Source organism: Girardinichthys multiradiatus, chromosome 7 (genome assembly GCF_021462225.1).
Source record: "Girardinichthys multiradiatus isolate DD_20200921_A chromosome 7, DD_fGirMul_XY1, whole genome shotgun sequence".
In the NCBI taxonomy this organism is placed as follows: domain Eukaryota; kingdom Metazoa; phylum Chordata; class Actinopteri; order Cyprinodontiformes; family Goodeidae; genus Girardinichthys; species Girardinichthys multiradiatus.
Window position 1 is genome coordinate 37523538 of NC_061800.1, and position 23601 is coordinate 37547138.

General features: G+C 41.7%; 1 protein-coding gene across 1 annotated transcript; it reads right to left on the reverse strand.

The window, feature by feature from the left end:
* Nucleotides 1-1606: 1606 nt before the first annotated feature.
* LOC124871710 (UDP-glucuronosyltransferase-like) lies at nt 1607-11636 on the reverse strand. The gene is made up of 5 exons (XM_047371183.1): nt 10657-11636; nt 9704-9835; nt 9311-9398; nt 8987-9206; nt 1607-3096 (listed from the first exon to the last, which is right to left on the reverse strand). The coding sequence occupies exons 1-5, from the start codon at nt 11515-11517 to the stop codon at nt 2814-2816; spliced, it is 1584 nt and encodes a 527-aa protein (XP_047227139.1). The 5' UTR covers nt 11518-11636; the 3' UTR covers nt 1607-2813.
* Between the last annotated feature and the right edge of the window lie 11965 nt (nt 11637-23601).

A 23601-nucleotide genomic window follows, 5' to 3' on the forward strand; every position in this document is an offset into this window, starting at 1 on the left:
TCATCCAGGAGGAGTGAATGCTGGAAGTCACTGACTGGATGTAATCTGCTGGGTTTCCTTTGACAGAAAAACTTTTTATCCAATTTGAATAAATAACTAACTTTGACTGCACTGTTCAATGGTTAGGATTAATTGGAATGTATGTACCTGACTGTTGTGAAGTGCCTTGAGACAACATGTGTTGTGAATTGGCGCTATATAAATAAAACTGAATTGAATTGAATTGTGACCTTCGATCTATCAGGAGGCACTGGATTAAAAACTGACACCATTCTGTAACACATATTAATATGTGGGCTCCTGGAACACTTCAGAAAACCATTGTCAGTTAACAAAGTTCATCGCTACATCTAAAAGTGCAAGTTAAAACTCTACCATGCAAAGCGATAGCCATCAACAACATCCAGAAACGCCGCTGGCTTCTCTGGGCTGGAGCTCATCCGAGATGGACTGATGCAATATGTTTGCTGTGGTCTGACGAGTCCACATTTAACAATTTTTGGGGGAAATTATGGACATCGTGTCTTCTGGGCCACAGAGGAGAAGGACTATCTGGATTGTTATCAGCGCAAAGTTCAAAAGTCAGCATCTGTGATGGTATGGGGGTGTGTTAGGGCCCTTGGCATGAGTAAATTGCACATCTGTGAAGGTTTTGGAACAACCTATGCAGCCATCCAAGCAACCTTTTTCAGCGACATCTGCTTATATCAGCAAGACAATGCCAAGCCACATTCTGCATGTGTTCCAACAGCGTAGCTTTGTAGCAAAAGAGTGTAGGTACTAGACTGGCCTACCTGCAGTCCAGATCTGTCTCTCATTGTAAATTTGTGGTGCATTATAAATGTTAGGATTTGCGAGATAGGACCCCAGAATGCAGACGAGCAGGCAGCGTGATGGTAAGTGCAAAAGGATTAATAACAGAAACTCACAACAGGAGGCAGGAACAAAACAACAAACGGGCAGGCGAGACAGGCATGGCATGATCAAAAAACAAGACATGATATGAGAAATGTTTCCGCCATGACTAAATGAACAGGTGTGTATATATGGAGTGAAAACCAGGTGGAGCAAGGAGACAGATTAACTTGGAGCAGGGTGAACCGAATAAACTAATTGACAGACAGAACAAAACGTGGCTGCGGCAAAAACAGAGACTCTAATATACAAACAAAACCAAACTTGACAAAACATGAACAAGACTCAAACATGACCAGAAAAATAATAAACAGAAGCATGATTCAAAACTTGAGCAGTGAAAAACATATAAGGAAAAAACCAAACAACCCCAAATCATAACAATAAAGCACAGTATACAACAACGGACTGTTGAGCAACTGACGTTGAACATCAAGCAAGAATGGAAAGAATTCCACCTACAAAGCTTCAACAGTTAGTGCCCTGAGTTCCCAAACACATATTGAGTGTTGTTAAAATGATGTAACACAGAGGTAAACTTGTCCCTGTCCCAGTTTTATTGGAACACGTTGCAATCATCAAATTAAAAATGAGTGAATATTTGCAAAAAAACCAGTTTATTAGTTTGAACATTAAATATCTTGTCTTTGTAGTGTATTCACTTGCATATAGGTTGAACAGAACTTGCAAATCATTGTTTTCTGTTTTTATTTTATGTTTTACATAACTTCATCAGAATTGGGGTTACATTTATTTATTTATTACTGCAGTAAGTCAAGACCAAAACATAGATAAACTTAATGTCTCCTAGGATTTCTTGGAAAAATAGGCTACTTCTTTCTTAGCTTGTTCCAGGCTGGATCCTCAAAATGTCATTACTAAACTCTAATATTTTACAGCGTTGGTTAGACCAGGGCTGTAAAATGAACCAAATAAACCATATTAATCACATTAATATATAAAAAAAGAAGATAAAGTACAGGTTGGCTCCAAAATAACATTTCCTTCTCACTTGCTGAGTTTCTTGGCTCTGCTATGGTGAAGATTGTCTTTGGTTATTCTCAATTAGGAAGAGCTAAAAGTCTTTGGTTTGGTGCAAACTGTATTTTTAAGATATTTTTAAATAATTTGTTTCAATTGCAAACATTATAGTGACTAACAATTTAAGACTTATTTTACTAGACTTTTTGGCTGCTTTTTAAACGGCATGATATTTTATTCTCCAGCTTACAAGTAGTTATTTCTCCTGGTGTTACCATAAATAACCAAGGTGAGATGGACAATTTTCTCATAGGAGCTGATAAAAAAAATCCAGCCTTTAATTAACAGTACAGTTATTCAGTGGGAGGGAAAAAAAATTAATGTTAAGAAATAGTTCTCTTATCTAAATCACCAGTGCCAAACTCAATGACATCCTTAACACGTCCATATAAAATAAGTGTAACTAAAGTAATTTTATTTTTTACAAATCTTTACCAGAGGTGGCACTAAATGCAGAGGGCTTTATATTAAAAATACATACATAAAAGCTGACAGCTTTTAGAAAACAAAACCTCTCAGTAGAATCCATTCCACCGACAATCCTATTAACCAGGAACCAAACTAATGTCTTAATCAAACTCTGTCAGCACTAGTGCAAGAAACCCATCCTTTTACAGAGATTGGAATATTATCCCAAAATTTATAAATTAATTTAAAGCAAGTCATTTTTATTTTTATTTTGAATACTTCAGAAGTGCTGGATGACAAAAAAAAAAAATCTGTCAGCTTAATTTTACAAGTGTTCTGGACAAATGTGGAAATGGCTTGGAAATTTACAATCACATATATACACTTTTTACAGTACACCTGACAAAAACGTCAAGGCAGTGTTCAAACTATTTACTTTGTGACAGACACTACTCAGATTTTTTCTTTGCACTTCTTTTCCCACAACACTTGCGAGTGCAAAACAAGCAGGATTTCAGAGTCACCCATAAAACGGTGACAAAAACAAAAGCTAAAAAACCAATAACATCCAAGCTGTGGTACTGAAACCAGTTCAAGTCATGTGCGGCTACCCTTAGATGTGATGCTCCCTTGTGTCTCATTACAAACTCAGACCAGAAAACACCTAGGTCCAAAGGTTCAACAGGGCGGTCCATGTGTATCTGGGACAGCTTCATCATCCGCTCTTTATATCTACAGAGAAGAATTAGTAATTAGTTACGTTGTTGTATGACAATAACTTTCAGATGAACCTCAATGTATTACAGACTATTTGCTACAGCCACAAAGTCAAGTTCATAAAGTACATTAAGCCAAGACAACACAAAACTGAGATGAAATAAAATAAAATATGCTAAACTGATCGACAATGGATATTTGTAACAAAATGGCACATTCCAGTGATTTATGTAGAAAAATCCACTATGAAATGGCACTAGAATGCACACAACAGGACAACCAGGCACTGTAAACACGCTTACACAGGCCAGGTAAGAGGTTTTGTCAGGAATACAAACACACACAGTATAACCAGATCTCTTTTTTTAATATTTGTGACAATATTAGAAAGCTGACCCTCAAAACCATCCCATCTGAATGGGCCTGAACTATTTAGCAATTTTACATTTATTTTCTCTAGATGTAATTCTGGTACAAGCAAACTTCACAAGGCTCTCAGCTGTAACTGCAGCATATGTTAGTTGTACAAAGTATTGAGTCAAAGGTATTGAACGAATATGCATGGAACACACTGTCAAATCTTATCTGCAAAAATTTAGAATACTAGGTGTTGTTTTCCTTTCACTTCTGTATATTGACCCATTATATAAAATCCCAATAAAATACAAAGAGGTATAAGGTGGCAAAATGTGAAAAACCTCAATGAGTACTATATACAGAACATTATATGTTGGATTTTTACACCATGTCATACTTGTATATGACAGTAATTTACTGGTTCTCTACTATGATTTAACCATAGTGTTAAGTTGCATGTAACCAACTGCGCATGTGTGTATGGGGAAAAAGGGCAGGTGGGAAAGGAACAGAGGGACCTTCTTGTGGCTGTAAGGGGGTAGTTGTTGTTAATGGCGACGATTAAAAAGCAGAGTCTATCATCACCGGTGTGATTATTGAGTTAACATTGGTAGCAGAGGATGGCCGCTGCTGGGAATTACAAAGTTTCTCCGCCTTTTGATGAGAAGACGTCTTATGAAAGTTGAAAAATGAGATTTAAATCTGGAGACTCGTTACCAATTTGGACAAAAAGAAGCAGGCTCTGGCGGTTACTTTATCACTATCAGGAAGAGCGAGGGAAAGCATGCTGGAAATCACCGCGGAGGACCTCAACACTGATACGGGGATGGCCATCCTTTTGACCAAACTGGAAAAGGATCAACAGTACGAAGCTTACACTGGCTTCGTTCAGATCAGCAAACAGTGTGGTATGTCCATGACAGATAACATTATCGAATTTGAAAGATGATACAATAAGTTACACAAGTTCAAAATGGAACTACCAGATGTAGTGTTAGCATTCAAGCTACTAGACACCGCAGGGCTAAATGTTAAAGACAAACAGCTAGCACTTACTGCCTGTTCAGCCATTGTTTTGATAACATGAAATCAGCCATGAAAATAATTTTTGGCGATAACGTCCATCCACCACAAGAGGGCGACTCTGCCTACTTTACCAAGTACACAGGCAAACATGATCGGAGTTCAACCTCAAAGCAACCTCAAAGAATGGCTGCAGGGACTAATCCACTTGACAGATACGGCAGAAGAACAAAATGTGCAATATGCCAAAGCACTTACCACTGGGCAAAGGACTGTCCTATCAGAAGAGAACATGTAAAGCAAACTAATGTTGAGGGATCGAAAGATAATGTTGAGCAATGTAATATTGAAGGAACCTACGTCAGAGTGCCCCAGTCTAGGCTAAGAAAAGTGAATGAACCACAAGACAAAGGGGAAGAAATGGAAAAAGAAAATCCGATTGAAACCGATGAAAATCTTTTCAAGACTCCAGCGGCGACATTTGATGAGAAAGATAAGGAAATGGTATCAACAAGTCATGAACCAGCTGTTGCTGCAGAAAACAGTGAGTCCTCCTGTGATTCTGTTAATCCTGAAGAGGGTGATCTCCCACTGGTGCACTCAACAACAGGCAGCGAAGAACTGAAACTGAAACCTGGACAAATAGTTAAATACACGGATAAAGAAACAGGTCAGAAATATACTGGAAAAATAACCAGCCGAGCAGGACAGGCCAGTGGGAGACACAGAAACTGGTACAACGTCGAATATTGTGAGCCAGAGGAAACGGCTGGATCCACAAGATCAGCTGATATGGGACAGGTAACCGACCTTAAAGTGATACCATCTAAAAATGATAAGTCATACACTGACAACAACTGAGATGAAATACTAATGATGGAGGTGGACATTTTCTCACAAGCTAAACAAACAGAACTTGATAACTGGAAAAGGAACAATGTATTTGAAGAGGAGAAAGATGAAGGTCAGAAATGCATATAAACAAGGTGGGTGTGCACACTTAAGAAAACACAGATGGGCAGTGTACCCAAAGCTAGACTTGTTGCAAGAGGCTTTGAACAAATGAACACTCAAGAACTTCCTAAAGACTCGCCCACATGTTCTTCTGAATCCCTGAAGAGGGTCTTTGCAATCATATGTCAAAATAAATGGGAAATTAACTCTATGGACATTAAAGCAGCATTTTTGCAAGGAAAAAAATGTACCCGAGATCTATATATTCGTCCACCTCAAGAGGCAGAGAGTGAAGGAATTGTATGGAAATTAAATAAATGTGTTTACGGCTTGGCAGATGACTCATTGTTCTGAAAGAAACTATGCCGAACTTGGGAGGCACAATGTCAAAAGTTGATCCAGCTGTCTTCTACTGGCTCGATGATCTCTCTAAGGTGACAGGAGTCCTTGCTTGCCATGTAGATGACTTTGTATGGAGTGGTTCAGAACAGATTCTCCTCAGCTGTTATCCCCAAACTGAAAGCTGCTTTTCAAGTTGGACGAGAAACACATAGCAGCTTCAACTCCATTGGGATAGAGGTTCACTCTCTGCAGAATGAAATAAAAGTACAACAGCGTCCATACATAAAAAAACCTACTGCCCATTCCAATAGATCCCAACAGAGCACCACAACGTAAGGCACATCTAACCGACAAAGAGATGGACATGTTAAAATCCAAGATCGGACAGATACTATATAGCTAGACAAAGCAGACCTGATAGCATGTGTGACGTATCAATCTTGGCATCTAACAAAAAAATGCCACAATCCAAACATTGCACTGTGCAAACAAGCTGATTAGAAAACTTAAATCAGAGGAAGTTACCTTGAGGTTTCAACACTTGGGAGACAACAAGCAACTCAAATTAGTGGTGTTCAGTGATTCCTGGGAAACCTCCCAGATGGAGGCACACAAGGTGGACATTTTATCATGCTAACAGGAGAAGGTGGAAAATTTTCACCCATTTGTTGGCAGTCAAAACCAACCAGGAGAGTGGTGCACAGTACGCTTTGCTGGAGAGACTATAGCACTTGCAGGTGGGATTGATAGTGCTATTTTTCTAGCTACGCTTTATTCAAAGCTCACCACTGGTGATGGCACACTCAACATCCTGGCCGTTATCTGTATAACAGACAACCATTCCCTTCTCGATGCTGTCAAGTCCACAAAATCTGTAACTGAAAAAAGGCTGGAGATCAGCATCATCAAAGAACTGATGAAGTCGGGGACTATTCAAGAAATTATATGGACATCTACCAAAGAGCAGCTTGCCAACTGCTTAACCAAAGTGGGGACATCTGCACTTGGACTGTTGAGAGCCCTTGGTGAAGGTGAATGGCAACTGAAAGCCTAAGTACAAGAAGGACATTAGTTCAATGTTCCTAACATGATGTTAAGTTGAAACGTTGTTACAGATTGTTCTAATCTGTTTCGTGTTCTTTAAAGAAAGAGGGGAGATTTAACCATTTAACCAATACTTTAACCATAGTGTTAAATTGCATGTAACCAACTGCGCATGTGTGTATGGGGAAAAGGGGCAGGCGGGAAAGGAACAGAGGGACCTTCTTGTGGAGGGCTATAAGGGGGTAGTTGTTGTTAATGGCGACGATTAAAAAGCAGATTTTATCATCACCGGTGTGATTACTGAGTTAACACATAGAACAGTCATACTGCTACACATTGTGCAGCTGTGAAACAGTTAGCCATTACTGCACTGATTGACTTTTAACTGCCTAGAAAGCTGCAAGCACAAGCCACCAAATTAACCTATACAAGTGTACAACCCAACAGCAGGCCCAGCTTTAACATCTCTTGACAAGCGGACAGTTTTCCATGAAACAAATGTTGGGACCCATGGTTACAACATGAAAGTCCGGTACGAACTTTTTTGGAACTTTCAAAATAAATCACATTAACCTACTTCTAGCACAGCCAGGAAAAGGGGTAACACCGGACCTCCCGTGACGTGACTGTTGAATAAAACCCCACTTTCGCAGAGATTCTGTCTCTTCCACACGGGTCCCTGCGGAGCTGGAAGGAGAGACACACCGCGCTAATGTCTCTTTGCTGGCAAACAGACATAACTCTTAAAACTGGATCCAAGCGTGTCATACGATCACGCAATCATATGCACTAAGTTAAGTACGAATGAATTGCTATTTGTGTATCCGGTATTCATTCATGAACGGGGGTAATTAAGGTATAAGCATGGCTCGACTTTTCTCTCTGAGGTCTACAGCATCAAACTGTGTTATAGAGAGTTCCCAGCAGAGACCCTGTCTTTACAACGCCGAGTGGAGCAGTTTCCTGGTCTGAAGGAAGGACAATGGGGATCACTGTGGTTACAGCAGTAACATGCAGTTTGGCCGACCGACAGAGCGAGCTGCCCCTCCCCACGGCTACGGAGGTTAGCTGCAGCTAACCCTTTGTTCACTGTGGAAGCTTTCGTCAAACTTCGTCGCCCCGGACAACTTTTCCTCAGCACGGTTCACCTGGGAGGTTAGGTTTGGGCAGAGAGAAGTAATTTAGAATGAAATAATGTAAACTTTATTTTTGTTTTATGAAGTTTGGTTTTGTTTGTGTTGAAACTCAGCTATCTTAGTGCTAGCAGATTAGGTGTAAGCACATGTGCTCAGTTCATGTTCCATGTTTGTGTTTGTTTTCAAAGTTAAGAAAACTTTATTTAATGGGTGATTTTAAACACAGAAGATCGGCCATAACGTGCCGTCCATGCTTATGTATTATAACCCCTTTTATTAGTGGTATTTTAAAGGTACATGTGTGATTCTGATAAGCTATACGCTTCTTTGTTCTAAAACATAAATAACATTGCATGGTAATGTTGCATCACTCTTTCGGTCAGGGTTTTCAACCATCTTTGATCAACTTGTTTATATCCTACATAGCCCAGTAGTCTTCCTTATTCTTTCATTCTGCTTGGTAGTTTAGTGGGATTGTTTAGCATGGTGAAGAGTTTGTTGAAATATGTTTGACTTTGTGCAGAGTTTTGCTGTTCAATAACGTCAGAGCTTGGCTCATCCCTTTCAAATTTGTCCTAATATCATCGCCTTACTGGGCTGGTATTCACATGACAACCCTTAACAGACCGAAATATTATTTAATAAATATTAAAATATTAATATTAAAAATTAAATAATATATTCATATTCATAATTACAACACAAATATAGGGAAAAATTAATTAACTTCTGATGTACTACTGACGTAGCGGTATGTTTATACTATAAAACTCAATTAAAACTGTTAAGTTTTTCTGATGTTCTGGGAGGCAAATAATTAGGTTCCAAGGTCCCTGTTCTAGTTAAACTAGAGTTGACCAGCTTACCAATCTGCTATTCCAAACAAAGAGCCATCTTACTGATGTCTTCTGAAGGTGAAATACAGATTATTTAGGTTCCACGCAATCCATCTTAAAGACATTATTCAACCAAATACAAATATCTCTGTATAAATTGTCCATATACTATTACTCACTGGTTATCAGTAAGTTAGAAATTAACGTTCTCACCCTTTGTCGTAGATCATTTTTTTCAGTGCAGCTACCAGTGTTGCATTTTTCATATCAAATATGCTTTGCTTCTCAGCAACGCCACGAGACACCATTCGGTGTACATTGTCCCCCTGGTCCCCGAAAAGTGGAAACATCAACATGGGAACGGCATTACAGACACCTTCGTAGATACCATGGCTGCCACCATGAGTCATGAAGACCTTAGCTTTGGGATGTGCTGTAGAGCAAAAAATAAATAAATGACATCTAGTACATCCGATCACCAAATACAATATTATAAGATGTTTTTTTTTTTATTTATCTATGTCATATTAAGCACACCTAGAAGATCATTCTGAGGTAACCATTTCAGAAGTTTGACATTCTTGGGCACATCTTTGGGTACTTCACCCGTGTATCTCCAAACCACCTAGAACACAGATCAGACCAGCTCATTAACACGTGCAAACTGCTTAGGCACAGGAAGATCAGTCAGACACGTGCGCAGCAAAGCAGAGAACAAAGTTCAGTCGTCCAACTGGTTCAACCTCCAGCATATGTGCTGTGGGTGAAAATTTCAGGGTAATATGGTTGCTTGTCTCTTGTAATCATAAAACTAATCAGTGCTTTGTCCGAGAACAAAGAGCTGTCAAATAAAAGCTACTGATTGGGATTTAACTTTAGAGTGTACATAGACTGAACTGATGTGAAATGATAGGAACCATGTATAATTACCCTCTGAGGAATTTGTCGAAAGGCGTCAAAGAACTGCTTTGCTTTAGTGTCAGGCATGTCGGACACCATCGAGCCCAGTGTAAAGACAATAAAACCATCGTCTCCTGAGCCATCCACAAATTCTTTCAGGTCCTGCAAGAAAGTTTGAGAAGATAGAAAAATTACCACAATGAAACTGAACAAAAGCTAATTCCAGTGTAATTAAGTAATTACATGAGTAAAAACTGCATGTACCTTATAGAAACGTTATAGAATTTACTTCATTAACACTGTGTGCAACTACCAGCCATAAAACCATTCAGATCTGCAAGCATAACTGTCTCTGTGTAAATACAAACAAACCTATTGTTTTTGCAAATTACTTGATCCCTGTTGACACAGCAGGGCCCCACATCTCCTTCCCTAGAGCTTTTGGACATAGTCCAGAAATCTGGATTACATTGCTCTCAGAGTGTAGTCCATGAGGAGGCCAATTCATTCTACCACAAACATAATTCTTAAAACAATCAAACCTATCTGCAGAGTATAATCATGTGTTTCAGTTTGTTCCTGTGGCATATAATTTTTTTGGGTGCTAATCTTTGGGCATTATACAAAGTTTTGTACAATTAAATGAAAGTATAGCTGAATTTTTGCCTTTTCACAACTATCACGACTAACTAATAAAATATATTTAGCAGGGGAAGAAAAATTAAATAAAATGGCAATGCGTGGGTACAAAATACTAGTACGAATCAGCAAATAGACCTGCTCCTACAAATTTAGGAACCAAATGTTGACAAGACACACATTTGCCCAAACATGCTTAAAATAAAGGTACTAAATTTTGGGCTTCTTTACAGTTTTAACTTGCATATACTCAAAGCCTGAGTTGAGCAAATTTTCCTTAAGTGAATCCAAATAGGATACTTTTTTTTTTTTTTTGCTCTGTACACATAAATCTTCATACTCACTGCTGAAAGAGGAGCGGTTTTTGCACAGTTGATCCCACCTATTAAAACCATGTTTGGCATGAGAGGTTTGGGCCAATCAAAAACAAAGTCATATCTAAGAAGCCAGATGGACCCGTGGCTTATGAGTTCTTTGTAAGACATGCCATCTTGTAAGTGCCTGCTGACCAGATCATCAAAGTGGCGGTACAGGACTGTGCATATGTACGACTCCAAAAAAGACATCATCATGTTTTTAACCCTCTGTAGGAAGCTCATACGGTCTGTGTTACCAGAGAAAAACACCGGGACGTAGGAAACAGGAGAAGGGCACTTGTTAGCTTTAATGTCCAGCTCGCAGGGAAGCCCACGCAGAAAATACACAGCAGGAATGGAAAACATATGTGCCAGGATGGAGCCACATGGAAGGAAGGGGTCTGTAAGCATCATATCAAATCCCTCTCCCTTGAGTTGATTCATCAAAGGCTTATTGTCCAGTAAAGCCTCACAGCCCACCGACTGGAGAGATGTAAACTTCACCAAACGCTCCACATTGACAAATAAATCTGTAATTCCTGCCTGCTTGTCGAACAGTCCTTCCCTGAGCTTTTCAAAGTTCTTATCCAGTTCGGCTTGAGTATAAGGCACTTTGTAAACTTCAGTCTTGTAGCTGTCAGAACCTTGGATCAGCAGGCTGCTTTCAGGCACCAGGACCGTGACCTTGTGGCCTCTGCGGCTGAGCTCCTTGACCAGTATCTTCATACTGAGCCAGTGGCTTCCATCCACGGGCATAACCAGCACCTTCTCCCCCTGAACGGGCCCCAGACCAAAGCAGCATAGCCAAGCCAGCAGCCCCGCTGGAGAAAACCACACCCTAGCTCTCATTGCCTCCTCTCTGCGCTGCAAGCTGAACTTTGTGTGAGAGCCGGTGCTGCCTGCTGTTGAGGGATGGCTTTCTGCACCAGAATGAGAGAGCTGAACTGTAGGTAGTCTGCATTTTAAGTCGCGCTGTTATGTAACCCCAGGAAGACAGAGGAGTTTCCCTGTGCTTTGTGGGGGAAGTGTCAGCATTCAGTGTGTGTCTTCAGTTAATCATTGTTTTACATAACTTAGCTGTTACCCTTTAAGTCTTGTTGTATCCCTTACAACTTAACTCAGTGAAATGCATTTTTAAATACGTTGTTTTTTTAAGGCAAGTCTTTCAGCTGTATTTGTGGTGAAATTCTTGAAACTATTGTGTTTTATAACTTGCAAGTCATTGTGAGACTACATGTACTCCCTGTGGATTTGAGCCAAATATCTGTTTATTTTATCTGTTCCCTACCCCTGGAAAACAGACACACTAACGCCGTGAGCATTAGTAGTGGTAGTTCCGGTCTTTGGTGTCACGCACACTGATATATCCCTTGCCTTTGTAGTGAGAGTGGTGGCGTGCGAAGCCCCTTGTAACAGGAAACCAACTCCTCGCTGTAAAGAGGATGTTGATAGTGTCAAACCAGTAATGCTTGGAATTCTAGCATTGGTCTCAACAAGCTTTACCCTCTTGAACTACTTTCAGTGAGTAACTGATGTGCCTATTGCAATATTTATAAGTGTCAAATCAATTTAAATATTAAAAAGGAGAAAAGGACAAGTCTTGGATTCTTCTTTTTGTATTTTCATTTTACTAGATTGTAACAAGTCAGCAGATCTTTTGTTCGTTGACCTGCTGCAGAAGATTGCACACTGCAATTCATGTCAGTTAGTTTCTTATCTTATCTAAGTCTCTGAAAATCCTCACTTTGCATAACACGAATTAGTTTTAGGAAAGCAGAGTTGGAACTGATTTCTGCCATCTTATAATAATTCACAAAAAAGTTTGGTAGTTTATGCAAATACTATTTTAGAAAGGGTAAACTTGTTTAAATAGAAGTCTATAATTTTTCCATGATCCATAAATGTACTCTCCATGGTAAACACATATTACTGAATTAAACATCTTCAGTAGCACCCTGCGATGGACTGGCAGCCTGTCCGGGGTGTACCCCGCCTCCCGCCCATAGACTGCCGGAGATAGGCACCAGCTTCCCCATGACCCACTACGGAAGAAGCGGTATAGAAAAAAATTGACTGACTGACATCTTCAGTAGCAATTTATTTTATAAGTAATGCATTGATTGTAAAAATCTATAGCGTATTATTCATTTATGACACAAGGTCTTGTGATTTTTAAAATGCCACAAAATAACTTCTCAAAGTGAAGTTTGTCTTGCAAAGCCCTTTGCAGTTGGCAGTTTGTCTGCTGAAACAAATATAAGCTTTTATTATTTGCCCTGGAAAGGAAGGTGATTGAATAAAGTTTAATCTTTGCACACTGTTGTCTCCTCGTTAGAGACTCTCATTTTGAAGTATGAAAGGAAGTGGTACTTGAGTTGCCTTTGATTCAGCCTGGTTATGGTCCATTTATGAGCCTACGAAACCAACAACAACCCAGTAAGCCATGACTTTAAACATTCACAATTTATTAGTGGTTTAGAATGCGAAGGCATGAACTTGTCCTGCTCTGACTGCTGCATGAACACAGGGCTGTGTGTCAGTGTTTTTGGCCAGCAATTTACATCAGCTTTAAATAAGCAAGTGCAAGCTACAGATGTCAACAATTTGTTGATCAGGTACAATTCAAGTTATGAATGACCAATTCAGGGGTTGCGTGATTCCATTTTTCTTGACTTTCTTAATGAATAAGTTATTTGCAGATAAATATTATTTGGTAAGCAATCTCGTATGTTTTATACTTCTCTTACCTTTGAATAAAGTAAAATAAGGCATGATGTTCATGTACCAAGCTTTGAGTTTGAAACCAAGGTATATACGAAATAGTGATCTTTGTGCACCTTTATACCTCTCATTTTTAATTAGCGATTATGCCACAGAGTAGTCAAAATCAGGAAAGATAGATATTAGTTTTACAAATGGCTTCTGTGGCTCATTTTGTGAGACCAAGTAGTGCTCAATGTTAAGGTATGGCTTAATGTGTGTGTCACATGTGTTTTGTCCCCACTTTCACCCAAATTTTCCACCTGTTTTCCTTGAAAATTCTGTAACAGTCTAATTTTACTTCCATTTAACACAGATCACATTTGTTTAAGACTATAAAAATTCAGTCATGAGTCATTTTTCTCCTGTTCAATAGGGTCTCATTATGTGAGGAACCTCAAAATGAGTGATATGGTCATTGTTCAAATATAGTTTCTAAGAAATTAAATTTCTAAAATAATAAAATGACCTTTTTAACCATACTAATATCCTGGAAACAGTTCAGTCATTTGACATTAATATTTTTTGTTTGCCTTTTTTTCAGTAAAGTTTCTGAAAGGCAACATATATCAATGTCCTTGCACAATTCAAACCAATTAATTAGATTTTACTTTATTTGTACAATGTGGGATATACTTTTCTATTTATCACACAATTGTATGTTTTTTACTTTTTGTTTTATTGGTTTTGTTATTGTTTTTGATGTGTGTATTTTATGTTAACTATATTGCTGATTCACTGTGAATTCACCCCTCCTCGAACCGCCACCTTAACGTGGTGGAGGGGTTTGAGTGCTCGAATGATCCTAGAGGCTATGTTGTCTGGGGCTTAAATGCCCCTGGTAGGGTCTCCCATGGCAAACACCCTCTAGGTGACGGGTCAGACAAAGAGCAGTCCAAGAACCCCTCATGACGACTACAAAATCAAGGCACCCGACGTCGCCCGGTACGGCGGAGCCGGGATCCCACCCTGGAGCCAGGCCTGGGGTCGGGACTCGTTGGAGAGCGCCTGGTGGCTGGGTTGCTACTCGCGGGACCCGGCCGGGCCAAGCCCGAACGAGAGACACAAGACCATCCCCCAGTGGGCCCACCACCTGCAGGGGGAACCGTGAGGGACCGGTGCAAAGAGGATTGGGTGGCGAACGAAGGTGGAGACCTTGGCGGCCCGTTCCCCGGATGCTTAGGCTGGCTCTAGGGACGTGGAATGTCACCTCGCTGGGGGGGAAGGAGCCTGAGCTTGTGCGGGAGGTCGAGAGATATCGACTAGAAATAGTTGGGCTCGCCTCCACGCACAGCGTGGGCTCTGGAACCCATCTCCTTGAGAGTGGCTGGACTCTCTTCTACTCTGGAGTGGCCCACAGGGAGAGGCGGCAGGCTTGGGTGGGTTTGCTTGTCACCCCCCAGCTCAGCCGTCTCGTGTTGGGGTTTACCCCAGTGGATGAGAGGGTCGCATCCCTGCGCCTTCGGGTTGGGGAGAGGTCTCTGACCATCATTTCGGCATACGGGCCGAGTGGTAGTGTGGAGTACCCGGCCTTCTTGGCGTCCCTGTCGGGGATGCTGGATAGTGCCCCTCCTGGGGACTCCATTATTCTGCTCGGGGACTTCAACGCCCATGTGGGAAATGACAGTGACACCTGGAGAGGCGTGATCGGGAGAAATGGCCTCCCCGATCTGAATCCGAGTGGTGTTTTGTTATTGGACTTCTGTGCTAGTCACGGATTGTCCATAACGAACACCATGTTCAAACATAAGGGTGTCCATCAGTGCACTTGGCACCAGGATACCCTAGGCAGGAGGTCAATGATCGACTTTGTTGTCGTATCATCAGACCTTCGGCCGCATGTTTTGGACACTCGGGTGAAGAGAGTGGCTGAGCTGTCCACTGATCACCACGTGGTGGTGAGTTGGATCCGCTGGGGGGGGGGGGAAAGCCGGACAGACTTGGCAAGCCCAAGCGCATAGTGAGGGTCTGCTGGGAACGTCTGGCGGAGCCCTCGGCCAGGGATGTATTCAACTCCCACCTCCGGGAGAGCTTTGACCAGATTCTGAGGGATGTTGGAGACATAGAGTCCGAGTGGACCATGTTCTCCGCATCTATTGTCTATGCTGCCGCCAGTAGCTGTGGCCGTAAGGTCTGCGGTACCTGTCACGGCGGCAATCCTCGAACCCGGTGGTGGACACCAGCAGTAAGGGATGCTGTCAAGCTGAACAAGGAGTCCTATCGGCTGTGGTTGGCTTGTGGGACTCCTGAGGCGGCTGATGGGTACCGTGGGGCCAAGCGTGCCGTGGCCAGGGCGGCGGCAGAGGCAAAAACTCAGACCTGGGAGGAGTTCAGTGAGGCCATGGAGAAGGACTACCGGTTGGCCCCGAAGCGATTCTGGCAAACCGTCTGGCGCCTCAGGAGGGGGAAGCAGTGCTTCGCCAACACTGTTTACAGTGGGGGTGGTGGGGAGCTGCTGACCTCGATTGGGGACATTATCGGGCGGTTGAAGGAGTACTTCGAGGATCTCCTCAATCCTGCCATCACGCATTCCCTGGTGGAAATAGAGGCTGGGGACTCAGGGATGGACTCTTTCATCACCCGGGCTGAAGTCGCCGAGGTCGTTAAAAGGTGGCAGGGCTTCGGGGTTGGATGAGATCCGCCCTGAATACCTCAAGTCTTTGGATGTTGTGGGGCTGTCATGGTTGACACGCCTCTTCAACATTGCGTGGCGGACGGGGACAGTGCCTTTGGATTGGCAGACTGGGGTAGTGGTCCCCCTACATAAGAAGGGTGACCGGAGGGTGTGTTCCAACTACAGGTTGATCACACTCCTCAGCCTACCTGGTAAGGCCTACGCCAGGGTATTGGAGAGGAGAGTCCAGCCGATAGTCGAACCCCGGCTTCAGGAGGAGCAGTGTGATTTTTGTCCCGGCCGTGGAACACTGGACCAGCTCTATACCCTCTACAGGGTACTCGAGGGTTCATGGGAGTTTGCCCAACCGGTCCACATGTGTTTTGTGGACCTGGAGAAAGCATTCGACTGTGTCCCTCATGATGCCCTGTGGGGGGTGTTCCAGGAGTATGGAATCGGGGGCCCTTTACTAGGGGCCATCCGGTCTCTGTACGAGCGGAGCAGGAATTTGGTTCGCATTGCCGGCACTAAGTCGGACCTGTTCCCAGTGCACGTTTGACTCCGGCAGGGCTGCCCTTTGTCATTGGTCCAGTTCATAACTTCTATGGACAGGATTTCTAGGCGCAGCCAAGGGCCGGAGGGGGTCTGGTTTGGGGACCAGAGGATTTTGTCTCTTCTATTTGCAGATGACGTGGTCCTGCTGGCCCCCTCTAGCCAAAACCTACAGCATGCACTGGGGCGGTTCGCAGCCGAGTGTGAAGCGGCTTGGATGAAGATCAGCTCCTCCAAGTCAGAGGCCATGGTTCTCGACTGGAAAAGGGTGGCTTGTCCTCTTAAGGTTGGAGGGGAGTTCCTGCCTCAAGTGGAGGAGTTTAAGTATTTCGGGGTCTTGTTCACGGGTGAGGGAAGAATGGAGCGGGAGATCGACAGACGGATCGGTGCGGCTGCCACAGTAATGGGGGCGCTGTGCCGGTCCGTTGTGGTGAAGAGAGAGCTGAGCCGAAAAGCGAAGCTCTCGATTTACCGGTCGGTCTACATTCCTACACTCACCTATGGCCATGAACTTTGGGTCATGACCGAAAGAACGAGATCCCGGATACAAGCGGCTGAAATGAGCTTCCTCCGTAGGGTGGCCGGGCACTCCCTTAGAGATAGGGTGAGGAGCTCGGCCATCCGGGAGGGGCTCGGAGTAGAGCCGCTGCTCCTCCACATCGAGAGGAGCCAGTTGAGGTGGCTCGGGCATCTATACCGGATGCCTCCTGGACGTCTTCCCCGGGAAGTGTTCCAGGCACATCCCACCGGGAGGAGGCCCAGGGGACGGCCCAGGACACACTGGAGGGACTATGTCTCTCGGCTGGCCTGGGAACGCCTTGGGCTCCCCCCGGAGGAGCTGGAGGAGGTGTCTGGGGAGAGGGACGTCTGGACGTCTCTGCTGAGTCTGCTGCCCCCGGGACCCCGTCCTGGATAAAGCGGAAGACGACGAGTACGAGTACGAGTACTGTGAATTCTTTTAGTGAAGGGCAATTAAAGGATTATTCTATTCTATTAATTGTGTTTCTGGTTTGTAATTTTACTCACCTGAGCCCTTTATAAAATTTCTATGGAATCAGGTTAAAACTGCATAGCAAATGTTGAAAATAAACAAAAAGGGAAGATGATGCAACATGGGGATGGTGAGAATACCTTCCTTCCAAGTTCCTGCCCTTTTTAGATGATGCACTGAAACGTTTTAGTTGAAACTGCAGAAAAATGACTGGTAGAATAAACACACCTAACTCAGACAAGTGAAATTGGTTGAAATGCACTCACAGCACAAGACATATTATGAGTACAGTCGGGTTTTTTTTGTTGTTGTTTCATCAGATTTCACAGTATAATTTCATGCAATATCTATCCTAAGTGGGAAAACATTTTGGTTGATAAGTCAACATACAAAGGTTTAAACCATTAATGAACATACTAGTGCCGCATGCATAAAACACACACTTTCATTAACCTTTGGCCCACAATCCTGTGCCTTTGTGATAAATAGGGATTTAAGAAGAACCAATAAAAGATGAGTTTATACCATATTTTTTTAGTTGGAATGAAACAGTGATTGGAGGCCAAAAGAGTTGCCTTACCAGCTCCACCCTGTTACAGACATTTAATCTGAAACATTTATGTTTAATCAGCAGATGAAAGACAGACTGAGCACACACACACACACACACACACACACACACACACACACACACCTTGTTTATTCTTCTAATCAGTCTTTCACCACAATACCCTGAGTCAACTGGAAACACTATGACCTATACTTTCTTCACAGATGCAACCAGACCTTCTTTTATTTGATCTTTGAATGTGCTGTTAATTGCAAACAGTCAGGAGTTTAAAGCATCACTGAGTGCACTTAGCTCCACTGCGCTGACCTCTGAACACACTGATAATAAGGTGCAAATAGGTGTGTACTAGATTTCAGCGGTTTTACCCACCACAACTGAAGACAAAATACCAAAAACAAAACCCAGCTGGACTAAAAAATTTAAAATTTGACTAACTGATTATAAACACGACAAACAATCAAAATTACCACTGCCAAGGCAAACTGGTGAGCAAGAAAATAAAACAAATTCATTGCATATGGATTGGACCAGACATCCCTCTCCCCAGACACCTCCTCCAGCTCCTACGGGGGGAGCCCAAGGCGTTCCCAGGCCAGCCGAAAGACAGTCCCTCCAGCGTGTCCTGGTCCGTCCCCTGGGCCTCCTCCGGGTGGGACGTGCCTGGAACACCTCCCGAGGAAGGCGTCCAGGAGGCATCCGGTATAGATGCCCAAGCCACCTCAACTGGCTCCTCTCGACGTGGAGGAGCAGCGGCTCTACTCCGAGCCCCTCCCGGATGGCCGAGCTCCTCACCCTTTCTCTAAGGGAGTGCCCGGCCACCCTACGGAGGAAGCTCATTTCAGCCGCTTGTATCCAGGATCTCGTTCTTTCGGTCATGACCCAAAGTTCATGGCCATAGATGAAGGTAGGAATGTAGACCGACTGGTAAATTGAGAGCTTCGCTTTTTGGCTCAGCTCTCTCTTCACCACAACGGACCGGCACAGTGTCCCCATTACTGTGGCAGCAGCACCGATCCGTCTGTCGATCTCCGGCTCCATTCTTCCCTCACTCGTGAACAAGACCCCGAGATACTTAAACTCCTCCACTTGAGGCAGGAACTCCCCTACAACCTGAAGAGGATAAGCCACCTCTATTAGATGTATTAAACCTATTTTAATAATTTTAAATCAGTAGAAATTCTGACCTCTTAAAGGTTGAAAGATACAGGAATGTGCATAAATGTATTGCTTCTGTCATGCTGTTTGTGCCTCTTAGACACTGATTGGTTAATGATGGAAGTTCAATTCCACTGTTAATCAGCTACAACTGAAGTGCGTCTAATTGAATCAAATGGTTTGTTGCATATAGATTTAGCTTGTCTCTGCAGCCGCATCTCAACAAATCACAAAAATCGAAAATTTATTTCAGTAATTCAACTGAAACTCGAGCTTCTTTTTGTTTTTTGTTTTATTTTCATGATTATGAATTACAGGTAATGCAAACTAAAATTTCTCAGAATTAGATCACATTAAGATCCTTTTAAAAAGAGGTTTAATAAAGAAATGTAATGAGCACAATGTGACCTACAACAATGCAGAAGACTGATGACTTCACATAATGGTGAATGAAGTGAGGGGAAATCAAAAATAACTGTTCAGTGATATTCTAATTCATGACATACACCTGTTCTGTTTCAGAATTGAAAGGCTATTTAGAGACCCTTACTGACCTGGGTGGCTCGAATCAGCAGCTTCGTTCTAGGTGGATTGCTGAATCATCTTACTTGCTAATTGTGCCCATTCATGGTATCTATACATATCTAAATTAAACAAACCATGCACATGATTAGAAGACAGATGCCACTACGTCCAACGTAACACAGGTGTTTTTGAGCACAATACTTTAGTTGAAATTTGCACCTGGAAGCAGATGTTTTTGTTTAACTACTCAACCTGTCATGCAGAGCGGCTTTTAGCAAAGTTATATGATATGTATGCTTTTAAAAATCCCACACAAATTCAATTTAGTTCAAAGGCAAACCGTAACAAAGCTTATCTCTATATATGGGGGATGAAATGATTTCTGTACAAGTTCACAAGATGAAATGTGCGTATGTTTGCTGGAAAGTTCCACTTGTAACCAGGGACATTGCAGGGTTGACAAACTGCTGAACCTTTAATGCAATGTGTGAGTTCAGAAAAATCTGAGGCTGTCAATGTGTGATTGTTATTCTGGAGCGAAGTCGGATGAAAGAAACAAGAGCGCTGAAACAAATCTAGCTGTCGAGATCATTATATTGATTTATCCACACGATGGCGCCAAACACCCACAAAGCAGAATCTAATGGTACTTTAAACATTTTTTTCCTTCTCTTTTTGGTTCACAACCATAATGCTGATTTAAACAAATGCAATATTTGTACAGAATATACATAAAATTTGAACTGAACATTAGGTTTGCTAAGGATTAAATATCAGCTCAGCCACTCAAACTGCTTAAACAGTGTGGTTGTTTGACCAGCTGGTGCCAATCACATGTCCATAATTAGTTTTCATCTGTGACAGCCTTTATCAAGTAGTTCCATGATGTGAATCCAGTTTTTAACATCAGTTCATATAAAAGGGTGGGAGTCAGCCTGCTGTGTAAAGTCTGCCATTATTAATGTGCACTTCTGCATACTCACCTCATATCAGCAATCAGGCAAAGACAGATGATTAGCTTTTGCAGTTTAAAGGCTGAGGTACTTTAGTTATATTAAAAAGCGATAAGACAAAAAGGTGTCAAAAGTAACTTCTGTGTACTTTAAACCTTTCTTACCTCTGATATGTTGCTTGTCAGATTAAATGTGGTTGAGTGTAATAAATTAACATTTATATTGGGGCATTATCAATTAACTGCAGTTATTGTACTGGTCTTTGATCTTATAGTTTCTACAATAGATCTGGGTCAGTTAGTGGTGCAAAGGGACTACAAACATTTACAGTTTTGAACTATGGCATTACTCAGTTTTTATGTGCAATTGTATACATCCACTATAATCCACTTTCTACCTTCATGATTGTTTTGTTTGACGGCTTTAACTACCCGACAGTTAAGGATCTTGTGCAATGATGGAACTTTTCAAATACAACATGTCTTCCAGCATATGATCAGGGTCAGTCTCTTTTCCTTTTTTACTCCTATCAGGAGGTAATTTATTTTTGATAATTTTTTAAAGCTAAAGTACTGTATCAAAGTTAAAAGACAGATAGTTTTCATTTCTAAGAGAACAACTTTTGCAAATATGTATTGTAGAGTAAATCTGTTTAAATCCAACGTACTGTGGATATATAGAAGTTACATATGAAATGCAAGGAAAATGATATACAGTTTGTGAAGATCCATATTCAGGGGGGGGGGGGGGGGGGCAATTCAGTCATGTACTCCACAAACATGGCCATAAGCCAGTAGGAGATACTACAAAAATGTGGGTAAAGGTGCTCTGGTCAAATGAGACCCTAATTGATTTTTTTTTTTTTTTGGTCTACATGTAAAATGCTATGTGTGGCAGAAAAGATTAAGAAAAAGAAACGTTTACCCAAACTCCCATTTCCCATGGTAAAAATGGCAGTAGCAGCAGCATCATACTTTGGGGATGCTTTTATTCCGGCAAGGATGCTGAAATGGTTCTGCACTGCATTGACTTGGGAAGAAGGGGTAAATAAAAATGCATGAACTTTACAATTTCTTATTTCCAATTAATAAAAAAGCTCAAATCTACAGTATAATTATGCCCTCTACCTTAAAATGATGCACTACTTTTGTCATGGTGTGTGTTGAGGTAGGACCCAAATGCAGAGCACAGTGGAGTAGCTGAAAAAAGGTTTAATAATAAACAGACTTACAAGACAACCAGGTACAAGAACACAGGCAGGTGTGAGACATGAGCAAGAGGATAACAGGAGCATGGGCTCAAAGGACACTGAACCAGGCAGCAAACAGGGTAGTAACCAGGAGGAACCAGTGGAGAGTAATGACACCTAGAGAGTATAAATGCTGAGGAAGAGTGGTGAATGAACCTATGAACTAACCTATGAACCAGCTAATCAGAAGGGAACGAGAAAGAGCTGGTGGAAGAGGGACTGCAGGGAACTGACGGAGAGCGATTAATTACCACAGATGAGCAGGGAGTGCAGGGAGGTAACAATGAAATGAATGAATGAAACTACCAAAAGAACTTAACCAAGTAGAAAACAAATCTACAAGAAAACGCAAACTAAAACATCTAAGCAGGAAAGTAACACACAGCTAAACAGATTGAATCTAATAAACCTGAATGAACTGAAATAAAGCAAGTGAAGAACATGGTAATGCAGAGAAAGTAAACAGAACCCAAACTCAAAACCTAACAGGCAGATTATGACAACTTTGTGTTGGTCTGTCACATAAAATCCCAATAAAACCCATCAAAATGTGTAAAAATGTGAAAAGATTCATGGGTTATGAATTCTGTAGCATGACACTGTAGGCATAAATCACCTTTTAGTACCACACCTGTATTAAAGACTCCTTCATATATGCAGTCATATTCAGTAATTTACAAATATGTGTCCCAATGAGGCTGTTTTGTCAGAATAAAGGTACCTTTCGAAAATGACAACCTTCAAGCAGGTAATACACTTACTTTTCATTAATCCCGTATTTCTGTATTAAAATGTGTTTTTAATTGGTCTGATGTCATTTTCTAATCTTGAGTGCCATGTTTTCATTAGCTGTAAGCGGAAAATCGTCAGAATTAACAGAAATAAAGGCTTGAAAACATCAGTCAGTGTGTAATTAATCAGTATAATGTGTTTAACTTTAGCAAATTGATTTAGTGAAATATATGAACTTTTCAATATATTCTAATTTATTTTATTTGACTGTATAGTGTACACACTTCTGTTGTGTGGTTATGACCACATGGTGGAGCCAAAGTCACAGAAATCCCCTCAGTCCGGTCTTGTCCACTGTAGAAAGACCAAAACACCCCATTATGCCGTTTTTTACACACCAATTTACCGTTTGAAACCATTTGCTGTAATTTTCTGTATGGTCAGAACTGCAACTCTAGCTGTTTCCCAAACGATAAAGTTTTACTCGCCATCTCTGGTATTAGAAAGATTACAAAAGCCCGGTTTAGAGGGATACATTTGCTAACTGAAAGCTTATATTACACATATAAGAACCGAATACGTCTTGTTCCATATCTGGGGACCTTCATTAATATTTCCTTATGACTATTCCTACATGCTTCTCAAGTCTTTGAACATGTCCCATTCTCCATTCATTCCATCCAAAAATTTTGAACTTATCGCTGACATGAAATTTTCCTTCTCTACATTTAAAGGGTTAAAAAAAAAAAGAGCGTATAACTGTGACATCAAGGCTTTAACTTATGTCTTAACTAAGAAGTAAGAGAGACCTTCAGAAGAAGATCTTCAGGT